The sequence below is a fragment of the Clytia hemisphaerica genome, unplaced genomic scaffold (genome assembly GCF_902728285.1).
Source record: "Clytia hemisphaerica strain Z4C2 unplaced genomic scaffold, Clytia hemisphaerica genome assembly, whole genome shotgun sequence".
NCBI lineage: Eukaryota > Metazoa > Cnidaria > Hydrozoa > Leptothecata > Clytiidae > Clytia > Clytia hemisphaerica.
This window is the reverse complement of record NW_027103463.1, coordinates 267,104-283,858: the sequence shown is the minus strand read 5'-3', so window position 1 is coordinate 283,858 and position 16,755 is coordinate 267,104. Positions and strand designations below refer to the sequence as shown.

The 16,755-nt window shown below is 36.0% G+C and overlaps 1 protein-coding gene across 5 annotated transcripts in view; it reads left to right on the top strand.

Moving 5' to 3' along the window:
- The window catches only part of LOC136798280 (solute carrier organic anion transporter family member 4A1-like), a 36,737-nt gene extending 32,126 nt beyond the window's left edge, over nt 1-4,611 (top strand). For all 5 annotated transcript variants that reach the window (XM_067054863.1, XM_067054864.1, XM_067054865.1 and 2 more), the window contains 6 exons: nt 1,126-2,040; nt 2,246-2,639; nt 2,898-3,075; nt 3,247-3,403; nt 3,602-3,753; nt 4,034-4,611. In XM_067054863.1, the coding sequence (XP_066910964.1) occupies nt 1,126-2,040; nt 2,246-2,639; nt 2,898-3,075; nt 3,247-3,403; nt 3,602-3,753; nt 4,034-4,472 (2,235 nt within the window). In that variant the 3' untranslated portion in view covers nt 4,473-4,611. The remainder of the gene's footprint in view (nt 1-1,125; nt 2,041-2,245; nt 2,640-2,897; nt 3,076-3,246; nt 3,404-3,601; nt 3,754-4,033) is intronic.
- The last annotated feature ends 12,144 nt before the right edge of the window (nt 4,612-16,755 follow it).

Genomic DNA, 16,755 nt, shown 5'->3' with positions numbered 1-16,755 from the left:
TCTTTAATGAAAATGACACGGGGATGTCATATTGAAAATGACACAGGAATGTCATATTGAATATGATACAGGGATGACACTTTATTATGTAGTTTGTTGGATGTAAGGACTGACCCTGGAGTATATTACTTTTGATTAGATCTTTAAAGCCTTCACCCAATCTTTGACCCATAAGACAGTGCTCTGTAGACTTCAGAGTTGCGAAATCAGTAAGAAAAGATGTACAGCACAAGCTCTTCTGTTTACGTCTAACCTCCATGATGGAATTCCGTCCTTTCGTAGAAGTGTTAAATACAACATCCGAACATCAGAAAGAGAGACGAAGCTGCCACTTTCTTTCGTTCTGTATTTTACATCTCTTTTTATCAGCATGATGACAGTTATAAAACTTGTGACACAAAAGCATTAGTATGTGATTAAAAATGACGAATTAATTAATCTCCCTTTTCTTTTTAATACCACATACTTCGAGCAATGTATTACCGCTCACATAGTATAACACGGTCTTGCTGCTTTGCTGTTTGAATTTACCACGGAGTTTACAACGTTATTACAAATGTTATCATTTTCTTATTCTAGTCTTGGTTTATACAGAGAAAGATTTTAGCATTTTTTTTTTTGTTTTTGATTCGTTTGGCACAAATTTACCACAGGATTGCGGAATTCGAATGATTTGTGCTTTAAGATTCTTTTTGATAATAAAGTGCTTATTTCTTATGTAAAACCCTTTCATTTATTAAAACTTACATCAAAAACTTCCTTTATCAGTTTTTTTTTTGTCATGTATGGCTCGTACGATTGATAATTCATTTGTATGGGAGTGTTATATTGATGGGGTGACAGTTGAAACTAAATTTGCATATTGGGATTGGAAGTAGAGTTTTTATTCACAAATGTTTTGAACTTAATAGCTAGAAATATCCAAGCAAGTTTGTAAGCTAGTGTAATGACCATTCATGATTAGATGACTGTTCTTTCAGTAAGAGTGCTACTGTTAAGGGAATGCTTTACAAGTTAAAATTGAACACTCCTTAAAAATCTTCAAGAGGTTTTGTTAATTTAATATCGATGCATTGCTATATTCCCAAACTTTCTATAAACCTTGTTTCTCTTCTGTTTTTGCAGAACTACACAGCGTTATTGGTCAACGAACACGAACCGTCTGATTTCTATATAACAGATCCTCGATTACCTCCGCCGAAAAGCCCGATACGATTCGAATTTGATCGACATTCATCGTATCGAACGAAACGAATGGAGAATCCAGCGTACCGCAAAGACAGTCCTGATGTTGATGAGCGGAACATCCAAGTCAAGGAAACCGTCCTTCCGCCTTCCCACCACAAGAAAAGTGTTGTTTCTTCTGAGAATGGATCTTCTGCGTCGTTCAACAACCCTCACTACCGCTATGGTTGGAGCAAACTGACACCCAAACTCTTACAATTTATGAACAAACCTGTATGGTTTTTAGTTTTTCTTTGTGTGGCAGGTGTAGCGCAAGGACTTGTTGTCACCGGTGTTGCGTTTACTATATTGACCTCTATTGAGAAACAATTCGGCTTTTCAAGTTCACACGTGGCGCTATTTGGAACCGTCTACGATACGGCGTACGGTATATTTTGCGTTTTCATTGGTTATGTTGGTCATCGCCACAAACCACGTTTCCTTGGTTACGGATTAATCATAATGGCGTGTGGAGCTGTGTTGACTTCCGTACCGAAATACATTATTGGGACTTATGACGTAGGTACTGAACGCGACACGGACTTCTGTCGGTTTTCAGTGACGTCGACACATACACCGATTTGCGGCGGCTCCGCGGAGTGGTATTACACCTTAATTTTTCTTGCTGGTAACGCAATGATTGGCATCGGAGCAACTCCGTTATACGTTTTGGGACCATCACATTTGGACGAAATCACCCACCGTGGACAGAATGCTTTATATACGGGCATCTTTTACGCATGCGCAGCTCTGGGACCAGCCCTAGGTTTCATCATTGGTCTTCCTATCTTGAACACATGGGTGGATCTGGAACAGGTAAAAATCTTTCTCTATTGATCTCTGTAATATTAAGTGGTTTCACATCGTCAATGTCAGTTTAAACCTTTACGATGTAATTAAGATTTTTGAAAGCATGTGATAAAACTTTATTTGAATTGCTGCTCATATCCTTTGTGGGAAAGTGAATCTAACAATTTTAAGTTATAAAAAAATGCTAACATGAATTAACTTCATAATTTAGCCGGCGAACTCAAACTTGACACCTGAAGATAGGAATTGGGTTGGTGCTTGGTGGATTGGTTACCTTGTTGGTGCTGTCATCATGCTTCTCCCTGCTGCTCCAATGCTGGGATTCCCAAAACTCTTCCCCAACGCTGAGAAAGTCAAACAAGCAAAAAGTGAACTTGAAGACACAATTGAAGAAGACAAGAACTTGAATCACAATTTCAAGTCTGTTTGGCCTGCAACGAAATCGCTGCTCAAAAATATTCCATTTGTGTGTATCTGTCTGGCGAGTGCAACCGAGAGTTTAGCCATTGGTGGATTTTCAACTTTCTTTTCAAAGTTTGTTGAAACACAATTTCACGTGACTTCGGGATCTTCATCGCTTTATTCAGGTGTCATTATCATACCTGGTAAGAACATTGTTCTACTTTTTCAACTGAAGACTAGATTCTGACCATGCTTGATCCATAACTTCCATAATTTGACTACAACCTCTAACTTCTTTTCAATCACACTAATTTTTCGCATTTCGTTTGTTTTAGAGTTGTGACATGTGACTTGGCGAGATTTCAATTTGTAGATTATAAATTCGTTCTCTTTTACTACTTAATTTTCGTATATTCTATGCGTTTCCTTTCTATACGTAACCCATTTTCATCTATGCTCAGGTGCTGCTGGTGGTATGTTTTTGGGCGGATTTCTCATCAATCGTTACAAATGGAATTGTAAACAAATCCTTCGGGCGGCTAGCATGATGGCGTTTGTTGCAGCAGTATGTGTGGCGTCCACCCTGATAGGTTGTAAAGGGCGTGAAGTGGTGGGTGGTGACCTACCCTATGCTAATTCGTAAGTGGAACAGATTTATTTATTGTTCATCGTTCAGTGAGAAATTTCTCAGATAGTAAATCCAAAGTCTAGAATAAATCGTTGTCGTTTCCTTATTGATTAAAGTTACACCAATGTAAATATCTGTCAGCTTTGATAAAAATGACATGGGTCTTCTGTTCATATTTTCAGGTCAACGATATCTTTACAATCAGGGTGCAATGAATATTGTCAATGTTCCATAAGATATTATAAACCAGTTTGTTCAGTGGTCGACCAACAGACATATTTTTCACCTTGCCACGCTGGATGCTCTAATAATCACACTGTCACCATTGACGGAGAAAAGGTAAAAATGGTTCATCCCATCTTTTCTGGCAGCCTTCTCACAGACAAAGTTTGTCTATACAAGTTTCTTAATTCCTAAATTTTATAACCAATGTCTTGCATTGGTTTAGGTATCTTAATCAAATAAGTGAAAAGAAACTACCGAAAAAGTTATTAAGATTATTCCAAGAAATGTATACACATTTTCTTTCATTTCCAGCATTTTCAGAACTGCTCATGCGTCGCCAGTCTGGTGAAGGATGGAAGATGTACTCCTGAATGCAATTTGTTTCCATTGTTTTTCGTTTGTGCATTTCTGATGATGTTCTTCACCTTCATGAATAATGTACCGATGTTGATGGCTACACTGAGGTAAGCGCTTTGAAATATGCGTATCCATGATATATTCATCATAAAGTCTTGGTTTCAGTGAAAGAAATACTAGTAGTCGATTTGCCAAAATATAGTTGCAAAGGTACTTAAAATAACATCAGAAGCGAGAAAGGCTTGTGCCAATTTGGCCTGATATTTAAAAATCTGTATAACATGTATAACTCTATTATTAATCCTATCAGGTCAAATTTAAGGAGCTCTTTTTTGAACAGAACCTCTGTTTGACTGTTTTATATCAATTTCTCTGTTTTCATTGCAGGGTTGTTCCAGAAGGCCAAGGTTCGTTTGCCATGGGTTTCCAACAAATTTTCGTTCGTTTCCTTGGCTTCATACCTGCTCCAACAATGTTCGGACGATTGATCGATGAAAGTTGTAAATTATGGCATAAAGACGAATGTACGGGTGAAACGACGAGCTGTTTAGAATACAAAAACGAAAACTTCAGATACTATATATTCTTACTTGGTGTTATTACCAAGTTTCTTTCATTTGTTTTTATATTTGCTGCATACAAAACTTACAAACTGCCGCAAGGGGTTTCAAAATCAGCAGATAGCAGTAATAGCAGTAGTTATGATATGAAAAACTTTGCTGAAAGTTCTTGTGAAGAAACTTCGATGGAAAGTTTGGATCAGGAAAAAGGAAGCAAGATCACACCTGTCAATGTGGTGGTCAGTGGTAATGGTGATAATCTATGATGACTGGTGATATATGTTGGTTGTCGAACTCGATTCTTTTGTTGTTTTCTACATACTCTTTAGTTTGAATTGTTCTTTGAGGTGACATTTGCAGTGGTGTGGCACTTACAAAGTCCTGCTAAAATCTGATTATTTGCTACTTTATACACTTTTCAACCAATCGTTTTAAGGAGAAAACAAGAATCGCAAAATTGCGACTAAATATTTCCTTAAAAATGAAGGTCATTATTGACATATATAAAAAGGGATAATTAGCCCTAGTAAAAGAAAGCAAGGTGAGAGTTACAAGTTACAATTCCAAGTCTTAAGTTGTTCAACAACTCTACAAATGTCGTGTCACCCTATTGAGGGTGAGCTTTTATCGTGAGAAAATAATATTTTAATCCACGCAAGTGGTAAAAAATACTTAGAGAAAATGGTACTATGAAAGCCCATTCTATACTCCTAAATGATAGTTGAAAGATCAGCAGTTGAGAGGGTTGATTAAAATAGAAATCAAAGCACACATAATAAAGTATACATATATATTTGTCCAGAAAGAACTGGCATGTTGTTTGCTTTGTTTTGGTATTTAAAAATATGTACTCATCAGTCCTAAAAAAAATAAAAATTTGAATATAATGAGGGCAATAAGTCTGGTTAAATGTTACTTTATTCACAAGATTTAAGGATTACTGAAAAAATACTACTGCAGATGAACTGAACTCAAAAACTAAAACTTTACAATAAATTTACATTAGGACAAAGTAAAAATCTATCTTTAATAGCAACAAAGAAAAGAATATGCCTCAAAGTTTTAAAGCATTTAAATAGCTTTAAACAGAGCTAGTCAGAGCTTCAATTCAGTTCAGTAGGTATAGAGAATTCAAGATTTGAAAACAGACACTGCATTGGTTTACAAGACTAGAGAAAGATGTCAACCATCCACACGGTTCATGAAAAAAATAAAGTATTTATCAAAAAAAGGTTCTCTTTTTTTTGGTAATCAATTCCAACAAACAACAATCAAGATACCCTAACAGGATCCCTCGGTGTAAACAACAACAAAACCCACACCACCAAAATTGTAAAAATAAGTCAATATAATTTCTATCAACAATTTCTCGTCGTCGTAAGATGTTTTTTTTCCAAAATTCTGATACCAATCATGGCTGGAGTCATCATGTGTAGGAAACAAAACTGTGTATAACAACAAAAGTTTATTGAAAATCATCCCACGGTCATGGTAAAGCTAAAGATTTATCAACCAAACAAAACTGACGCCAAGTCAAATCTGTCGATTAAAAATTTCCATGAAAATTACACTTATCTCATAAATGCTTTTTTCAACATTCTGGAGGGTTCAAAGTTAGATGTATCATATGTAAAGCCAAGCAATACATGAAAAGTCATTTGCTATCCCATTTGCCATGAGATATATGAGTCAAGAAATCAAACAAAAACCAACAAATCAAAAAACCAACAAGTCTCTTCACTTTCATGTCACATCGTGTTTATATGGGGTAACCAGAAAGTCAATCCACAAGAACAGCCATCTCCCTTTATTATGGAGTGTTCCAAAACTATTGGTAGGTTGTTTGGAAGTAAAGAAACCCACACAGTTTGATTTATTTTAAAGATTTTAACTTGAAAACAAACTGCATCTTTCTAGCAGCAAATACTCATGTTTCAACCTGCTACATAACAATAGCCAGTCGGGTCTGCTACTAACATGTAATAGTTTTATTATAACTGGGCTTGAGAATCCGTAAGGAACTTGTAACATATATTATATATATAGTTTATCAGTCGACTTGAATCATGATGCATTACTTATAATTCACTGGATGCATTTTTCGCTGTGAAAATAAAAACGGGCGTCAGTCAGGGCGTACGGAAGGCGTTTTGACACGGGAAATTATGGAGAAAGCCCGTTTTAATAAATATTTCCCTTTTGGAAAGCGGGAAATATTTAACAAGCTCCATGGTTTAAACATAGTATAAGCCATAGTGCTTTGTTCTCTCGTCTTATTCTGATGAGTCTTACCGTGGTAAAGTAAAGAATTGGGATCTCGCTTGAAGTGACAAGCGGTTCGAATTACTGTTTGAGGGAAAATCACTGCAAATGCCACGTCAAATACACTATTTTTTGGTTTTAGTAAAAAGTACATAATTTGTAATAAAGACGAAATATTTATTCTTTATTTACATCCCTGTTTATATTTTTTTGGAAAATATTAAATATTATTAAAAGAAATATTGTTTATAGTTGTTGACTTTTGTTCATAGTTTGTTTAGATTACTTTTTTTGTTTATTTAGTTCTTTGTTTGTCAGTATGAAATTTCTACTAAATTATGGATAGCTGTGGCCCTACTCACTAGAGTCTATGAAAATATTTTAAGATAGAGAGCTTGTCTTGATAAGGAGGCCGCCACCACCAGTACAAATTTAGAGTCATTTTTTAACTATGGCATTTTAACTTAAGAAATCCTGCATAAAATGCATGCTGTAATCTCGACCTTCTTCTTGAAGGTTTTCGACTTCAAAGCTACATCAAAAAGCCTTCTTTTAAGAAGTTTTTTGTGCGATGAATTCATCAAAACTCAGAGGATTGAGATTTTTATTTTAGTTTTTTTTATAAAAAAAGTTGTTTTGTAAAATGACATATAATAATTAACGAGATATATTTTGCTAACGAGATTCTAAAAATAATTCATAAAGAAAAAGTGCAATTCTGCAGAAAATAACAATTTCATTGTTCTGTATACATATGTTCTATTTCATAAGAACAAACTATATAAGAACATAAGGCTTCGGAGGCCATGACGCAGAATTAGGGTTCGATTCCGGAGAGGGAGCCTCAGGAAACGGCTACCACATCTAAGGAAGGCAGTAGGCGCGAAAATTACCCAATCCCGCCAAAATATTATGAAGAACATGGTTAAAAACATTTAAAGGCCTTTATGGACTCTAAAACATCCAATTTCTTAAGAAATTGCACAAAAATACTCACAGTAAATGAGAACATTTTACTACTCAAGGCTTACTACTCAAAAAGTTCATTCGAAGCCTGAAACGGAATGTTTTGATTGAATTTCAAACCAATTATTTTGAGACCATCATGGTAATTAGACCATCCATTTCGAATTCCAAAATAGTTTCTTGTCTCTTCTATAGAAAGTAATAAAAAAATAATTGATTTGATGATTTCATTGCTTTCTCATTTGGGTAATGAATTGAAATACTTTATAATCCTCGTAAATCGAAAATTTCAACTTTTTGCCTCTAAAAATATTTAAATTTGGTCAACTTAGTCCAAATAAGGGTCGTAAAATTAGAATTTTTTTTCCTTATTCCCGCTAAGGGTCCGAGGGTCGAAATTCGGATGGCACATACCCATCAGCTCGCAACCCTACTACTCCCTCCCCCTCCGAACCGGATAAGAATTTCAAGTGGGCTCGATCCTGTACCGCCCCTACCAGGTCGAAATAGTAGAAAATCGCTACCATCGACAAGGGGATCTTTTTTACGTCAAACCTGGATACCTTACCCGAAAGAGGTAGTTTTTTACTTGCAAAGCAAAGCTTACTAAAAAACTTATTGCTGCTGACTCCTTTAAAGTGAACAGTGCCTTTTATTTAACTTCGGGTTTCTAAAGCCTTGCTCGAACATCTTAAAAGAAAGGGTAACCAAAAATGCAGTAAGAAAGACTGTTAGGTTTTAGCTTTAACAGTAACATTATTCCGTAGGCAGTTGTGTTAATCTTTCACAAATATTAAAGAAGTGCAAATACAGTAATCTGTGAATGAAATAAGATGAAATTTTCTTTCAACAAAACCCTATGACAACACGTTAACACAAATACACTAGAATTGGCAAAAAATATCATTTGTTAAGGCCATCGTGTAAAAAATAAAAATCTAAAGAGGATGGAAGATTTTGTATTTTCTACTGGCTAGCTTTTCTACTTGAGGTTTGAGGAGTTGAAACATTTTAGAGCAATCGAAAATGTAGTTTCAGATGAAATCATATTTGAATTTTTTTGCGAAATTCACTAAGGAGCGATCAACGTGATGGCAGGGATTTTAAAGTTCAGCGTGATTTTGAAAACAAATATCATTATGTGGGCTCTGTGACACGGGTGGGAACTATGAAGTGAAAGACTAAATGGTCAGGCCTTAATTCTTCCTAAAGTGTCATCAAGGATTTATTATACACTGGATATACAAGTAACAGATTTTTTCCGATTTCTCGTGTACTAGTTATGTCCGCAGTAATGATATTATTGTTCACTCTCCTTCCCTCGTTAAATATTTTTTCGAAGCATTTTTATTGCATTTCTTATCGAAAACCACTCATTCAATTCCCAAAAGAGACTTAAAACTTTCCTGTGAGAGTCAGATTCTTCCACTTAATTGATAACTATAAGTCGTTATGACGTTTCAAGCTGTGAGAAAGATGCAAAAGACGTGTTGTGTATAAGAAATTGAATGTTGACACCGGAAATTTTCAAACTTCAACCTCAAAAAAACCACCTTGCCACCACGTGTCTCCAAAGGATTTTCATACCACAGTGGAGCCAAGACACTCAAGTCTTATGTATGCTAATTTCAGCTCTTCTGGGGACAGTCTTGGAAAGATATTTCCAATTGAAAATTTCGTGTCACTATAAGCATTTTGTCTGAATTTCTTGTCTAATGATGATTTTCTCACACCAGATTTCACAAATGTATCCAGCTTGGTATGCTAGCCTCACTTTCAAACTTTTTTTCTGCAAATGTACAAAAAGAAAGAGCTAGAGAACTTTTTTTAAATAAGACTGATAAACATTTTTTTAAATCAGACATCTTCGAGCCGCCATGACAGTTGTCCTTTGCGGACAAAGCTTGAACATCAATTGTTTTCTGAAACAATGAAAATACAATGATCGCTCTCCATCGTTTTATGAGTCGTTTATCCAGTGTATAATAAATCTTTGGTGTCATGCAACCCGGGTTCGAACAGGTAGCTTTCGCATGATCTATATATGAAGATCCCAGGGGGGGGGTACTAGGGTTGGTGAATGAGGGGTATGTGCGGACGGGACCTCCGAAACGACCCTTAGAGAGACTTTTTCGAAAAATGTTCTCTGATTTTCAAAAATTTCCTACCCTTAGTGAGACTTTTTTGTAATTTTTTCTCTCAAAATCAAAACTTTTTTCTAAAAATCGTGATTTTTCCCACCCTTAGAGAGACTACTTTGAAACTTCCTGATTTTTGTAACCCTTAGAGAGACTTTGAAAGGTGAAAAACCCGACCCTTACCGTCCGCACATACCCAGCACCTATTTTTGCCTAAGTACCCTCCCCCCCCCCGGGATGAAGATATAGAAAGGCCAAGACACAAGAAACTGTCAAGATTGATCTCCACTTTGAGTATATTTTAGTCATAGAAATGGTTATGAAAAATCACAAATAGAAAATAAAATTGATCCTACTTATAGTCAAGGTTTAACTAAATACTGGTGTCCATTTCCCAACGATCATTAGTAAGTCTTTGTGTGAAAAATCTCTACATGGGATTCAAATGATAAACCAACACCATATAAAAATTTCAGCATATTTCAATAAAGATATACTTTCGACGTCCCGGGGGGTACCATCCTTGCCAACCGACGGGGGTGCTCCGCTGAGGTTCGAAAAATGGACCATACTGTACGTGGGACTCGTTTTTTCAAAAATTTTGCCGAAATTTGCAAAAAAAGTGACTCTGAATGGGACTGAAATTCCAAAATTTTCTCAAATATTCTACTTTTTCTCCAAATTTTCCAAAAAGGGCACCCTACGAGGGACTGATTTGTCTATTTTGGTGTTTTTGTGACCCTACCTGGGACTCGTGGAAGTTTAAAAAGGTACCCTGACCAGCGGCACATCCCCGTCACCCATTTTGCCCTAGTGCCCACCCCCCAGGTTTCGACGTTAACCAAATCTTTTCCAGAGACAGCAACGACAAGGATGTTAAGCTGGTGCTTCTCGGTGACTCTTGGTGTCTCCTTCTCTTCTCTTCTCTTTTCCTTTCTTTGTCATATTTTTTTGTCCTCTTATACTATTTGTTGGGTAGGCAATCTCGTGGTGAATGGTCGTTAGGACCCGGACGGAAATCATTTCGTGTGATAATGTAATGTCGTTCTGGGGCCTAGCGGAAGTGTCGTTAGTAGTTAATGTTTCTAATTAATTAAATGAAAACTCCTCCCAATCATAGCATACTGGTGTCCTCATCAGTTCAAGTCCATCGCATTGATGTTGATGAGTCTGTTCAATTCATGTTGGTAGCATCATCTTTACACCAATTTTGTCGTAAAATGTTTATTTACCTTAAAAGATTTTCTGTGTACAAATTAGTTGGAAAAATTATTATTGTTATTACTATTTTATTTTTTGTGTTTTTTATTGTTTTGATTTTTTTCTTCTTTTGTATCATCATCATCCTTCGACTGTTAGGTCAGAAATTTCATTTCATTAAAGACAGAGTAGTTTTGTCCACATTTGGTGTCTCTTCTTCCAACACATCAAAGCCATAAACGTCTAAGGTGAATTGTTCACCAGATGAGTTTCAATTTCAACCTCATTCCAATACCCACTAGTACATTTCCATCTACGTGTTCTTCTTGTAGGGACTTCAGTTCCTGCAGGCCATCTTGGATGTCTGAGAAAATCCTAACCATAATGTAGGCTTCCAGTGTATTAGGTGCTTTAGTCAGAAGTCTAGGGTCGTACCCTCGTAGTGGTTTGAGCTCCACATTCTCCTGCTGCTCGTAAGTATCATCGCTCGGACTACTACATTGTGTAGTACCGTTTTTCCAAACGAGGTGATACGTTCCATTTTTGTCCCTCAAATACGTCCGTTCAGGTCTTTTTCGACAAGCAATCTTCGTTGGCAAGTTGACCAACTGTCGGTTGTTTATTTGTAAGAACCGAAGTTGCATGTTTTTCGTGGACAAGAACGGGAAAGTGGTGGTAACACTCGTTCTGGTACGTGTGGTTCAAGTAGATGGTGTAGTTGTTTACGGAGTGACACTTTGACATTTCCAGGGTATCACCGGCTACGTGTACTATTGTTCCAGGATCGTTGTGGATGAACTTGGCGGCACCTTTTGGATCTGTTGCCAACATAAACTGGTGGATGCAAGTTATCTCCGTTTGAAGGAAGCAAGATATCTTCCATTCGTTCACCAATTGTCTTCGTTGTTCAAACAGTCTTTTGATAATATGCACTTGAATGATAGGTGCTGTTATTTCATCTCTTGATTCTGCGCGTATTCCCTGATCATGTCTGATAGATGTTCGGCCAATCCTTAGGTTCCGTGACATCTTTTATGCGACGCAACCGCGTGTGGTTAGTTCGAAAGTATGAAGGTTTTTAAGACTTTTTTGAGGGGGGCTCGATCCCACATTTATTCCCACAATTTGTCCTAAGTGTTGGTGCATTTGGAATTTGTATGAGACTGTCGAAATTGACGCCAATCTGATGCATCGGTAATCTGAGACAGCCCAGCTTTTCCAGTGGTGATTGTTTTGCTTCCTCAAAGTGATTTTTTGGTAAAACTCTTGCAGAGAGTGTCATCGCGGAATACATGAGAGGTTTATTTACTATAGCTGCTACACAATCTTCTACTGACAACTTCAGTTTGACCACGTGTGTGCTTTTTCGAAAGCCAGAGAATAGTCCTTTACTGGTACACGTTCGTATTTCTTTCTCCAGACTACAGAGGGTCATTTCGAACTTCGTTGCTTTAGGGCTGTAGCGGTGGACTCTGACGTTCAACATCCTGATTTCTGTGATTTCTGCGTCCGATATGTTCTGATGACAACTCATTAGTTGCAGTTTGGAATAGATGGGAAACGAAAGACACCTTGAGGAGTAAGGCATTGGCAGTCATATAATGTACCAAATTGAACTGTCGAATTGCGTGGATTTCTTACGATACCAGTGATTGCAGATAACAACCACATTATTTTTCTTCTTTGGAAACAGAGCTACTCGTCGTGGATACAATTTGTCCCTCGGAAGATCTTCGTGACGATTTTTGGTTTTATTCCTTTCGTCTGGGTGACGGTGATGCTAGCCAAAACCGGTCGATCATTTTTGGGTTGATTCCTCTTGTAGAAAAGTTTGCACTAGTTATGATTAGATGATTTTCTGGTTCCCATGTGTTTTCTTCTTCAGGGTATCCCTTCCATTCTCTTTTGTTCTTCCTCTTTCTCATTTTCTTTATCTTTTTTACGTAGTATATCTTTTCAACCTCTTCTTCCATGCCAGGGTCTCCTTGCGCATGTTGATCTTTTTGGTAAAAAAATCGTTAGCCCCAAATGGGCTTCCTCTTTTTAGCAGTTAATGTTTTTAGTTAAATTAAATGAAAACGCCGTATCACAGCACACCCTTCCAACCTAAGTTGGCGCTTCCAAATCGTTTGCGGCTATAAGATTTCGTGGGAATTTCCCTTTTTTCTCAAATATTATGAGTTTCATTGTCTTTGGAAATTAAAAATGACGATTTCTCTTCTAACCCCCAGTTAAAAATTACGAGAAATTTCCAAAAATATGAGAAAAAAAAATTTTTTACGACCATTTTGAAGCATTTTCACTGAGGTCAAATCAATATTAATCAATACTGATCAAATCAACTTTACGGAAAAATGAAAATGCCAATACCTTATTACACGAATTTTACTAGTCATTTTATTAACACGAATTGAAAATTTCGTGTTGATAAAAACCCCCTTGATTAAAACCAGCCGCTGTTTCCTTGAAAAAGCAGAAAAATTTATTCGTGAGAATTTCAGATCGTCCAAATTTCAACGCCGTTGAGTACTTGCCCAGTAATATTCGTGTAATAACATATTTCAGAAAATTTTGAATTTTGTCGGCTGTTAATTCGAAGAAAGGGACATTTTTAACAGGAAAAATGCTTTTAGTTTGAAATTAGATACCCAGTAGAATTTGGCAATTTTAATTTTTAGAGATAATCTCGGTCAAAATATTTTGAGAGGTTTAGTTAATTCCTCGTTTTCAGCAATTTAAAGTTCGGGCGAGAAAGTCACTTTTGGCTTAAGGGCTCTGACCATAGTGAATTTTTCATGATTGCCGTGTTGAAAATGTGTTTTCTGACTGATGTAACCAACAAAACTATGACATGTTATACATTTTCTGTTAGACAAACTATTCCTGAATCTGAAAATTCAAAAATTGTATTGAAAAAATTTGATGAAGAAGAAAATGAAGACTTTTACGAGGAAGGGTATTTCAACTTAGTTTCGGCGAAGAAAAAACATTTTGAAAAATTTTTCGCAGTAGATGGTGTATCTTTTACCGAACAATAAAAATTTCTGCGGAAAATTTTTGTAAGTGCTTCTTTGTCTCGAAATCTTCAAAATATAGTGGTTTTCATCAATTTTTCATCTGGATTTTGCTTAAAAAAATGTCATAACTTTTGACACATCTTTTTAGAAAAATTTTCCGCAAAATTTAAAATAGTTCAATTCTTTGCGGACAGTTTGAAAAAAGTTCGAAACAAAAAGGTTAATTACCCATTAAAACTTATTATTATGCAACATATTATTAACGTTTTTTTAAAGTTTCATAACGTCATTATTTCGAATAAGTTCTTAATTACTCTTAAGAGGTTTGATTAAAAAGTAATTTATAAAGGCAATTCTTTGTTAAAAGTGTTAAGGAATCTAAAACATAACTTTTATGTTCAGATACTAAAATCAATTTTCTGACTATGGTCAGAGCCCTTAATTGATAAATCTAATCGAATGTTTCGATTTGGTAGGGTTTATAGATTTCCAGGCTATATTCTGAGCCCTATTAGACCATTCTTGAACTTTTGGATTCTGAGATCATAAGCTCCTAAGTTTTAAGTCTCATGTTAAAACTCAGAGTTAAAACTCTACCCTTCCAACCTACTTTAGAGCACTTACAAATCGATTGTGGTTCAAAAACTTCCCGGTGGATTTTCCTTTTTTCTCAAATATTATGACCTTGATTGCAGGGGCGTTTTATTGCCACCGCATGAAGCCTAAAGCGACCCGAGGATGGCATTCATAGCTTCACGCATAAGGATAGTTGGACAAATAGCTCACAATTTTGTGCACTTGTTTGTCACTCTTCTTATACCGGTTAAATGGTTAACCTGTTAAATGGTAGCCTGGTATTAAGTATTTAATTTGGAACACTCGGCAAGAAGTTTTTTGTATTCGCGTCCCGCTAACCTGCATCCCCTGCCCTGTTAAGTGGGGAAGCGTCAAATGCAAGTAAATTGTTAAATCAAATTTGTATAGATGAAAAAAGCTCAGTTTGTCTTTTTACTATCCCTAGAGAATTAATGAATCTAGGCTTGGGAAAATTCCCTTTTTTATACCACAAGTAGATATTAAGTGTTCCGCATTAAGTGTTCAGAAATAATGATCGAAAATTAACGCCACTTTTAGGTTAAAATTGCGAAATACCTTATCGGCCCTTTTTACGCCGGCCCTAATGTAACACCGAGCCCCTTTTACGCCGGCCCTTATTCCACCAGAGGCCAGTTTTGGCATTACGCCAATTAGGGCCGTTAATAACGCCAAAATTTGTAAAAATGACTACTTAGGCTTCAAATTAGTAAATAATGTTTAAAATTAACATTGAAATGTCATTTTTCGGTAGTAAATTATTGAAAATTCCATGCAAAATCACTGATTTTCGTGAGGTCTTAGATATGGAGTAAAACAATGGATAATTTTTCTCTTCGAATCATACAAAATCCTTTAAATTGAGAAATAATGATCGGAAATTAACGTCACTTTTAGGCTAAAATTGCGAAATCTTGGCCCTTTTTACGCCGACCCTTATTACGCCACGTGCCCAAAATAACCAAAATAAGGGCCGGCGTAAAAAGGGCCGATAAGGGTTACTAAATGTGTACATTAGTAAAATAACATATGAGAGTAGTATCCTTAGATACACGGTTTTTATTGAAAACCAATAAGTTATGGCTCTGGCTGGGCTGTTCTGAATTTTATGAGTTTTTTCTTTTGAAACTATAACTGTAAATCACTCCCTTGACACATTTGTTAGCATTTGAAGACTGAATTTTGTCTCTGATCAGACGAGAAGCCGAAAATTACACTAATTACTGTAGGGCTAATACTATTCCAGTCGAGGATTATTCAATTCTATGTGTTCGTTTTGATGTGGTGACACTTTAATGAAAGTTATGGCTAGTCAATAGATTTAATCGTCAAAATCCAAGAGGTGGTGGGAAATTGATTTTGGGATCCTCTGTGGGGGCCTCTTTGGTAAGGCATCGCCATAGATAACAAATTCTCCGATACAACCCTGTATCATTTATCTCTGACCTTGTCATTGGCTTTACGAGGAACTTTCACAGCGTGTCACAGAAACAGAGGTGTATCTTTCATGATTGAATCGAAATTATTGAATTTCAAATTTGAGAAAGTATATAACCTTGTAGTCAACAACAGTTATCAGCCATCAAAATTACTCGGAAACATAAAAAACAAGATAAGCACAATTGAACGTAAGGCAACACAATTAAAATTTGCTTTGATGAATCTTCATTAGATTTCAATGAAAAAGGTAGATTTCTTTCCGAAAATCAACTCATTTAATAATATTTTTACTTTTTTTTCAGCATCTAGAATTTACAAGTTTATATGTTGCACATTGCAGGTCAAGAGAAATTTCAAGAATTTCAAAAAGCTTTTCTTAATCTGCATTACGCATTACTACTTACCTAATGATAAGCGTGAAGTTATGTAACAGTAAGTTTGAAGTCTTTTTTGGCATGACTTTGGAACTTTAGATAGACAAGGTGCATTTTTTCCGTTAGACTTTCGAACTTTTATACTATTTATCTAAATTCTTGGAAATAATTTGGAAATGTACTGAGAGCGTCGCCTATTCTTTGCATTTCCACACTCTAAATTCTGATTCAAATTAATTTTATGGAAATTAAAGGAGCCAAGTTGTTTTGTGGCCGTTTTGATTGTGGGCGCTAGACTAGATGTCGGGCTTTAAGCCATCGCAGCCAAAAAAGTGAATATCGGAAAAAATATTATTGCTATTGTTTTTGAAAACCTGCGAAGCTTTTGATCGGTCAATCGCTGAAATTCTATATAATGTCACGTGACTTAGGTAGAATTTCCTACATAACCTCGGCACACTTTTCAGCAGCTTTACAAATCTATGGCTAGACTAGCCGTTGTATTTTCTGCCATTTAGTCCTAAGTATAGGGAATAAATTCATAAATGTCAAAAATGT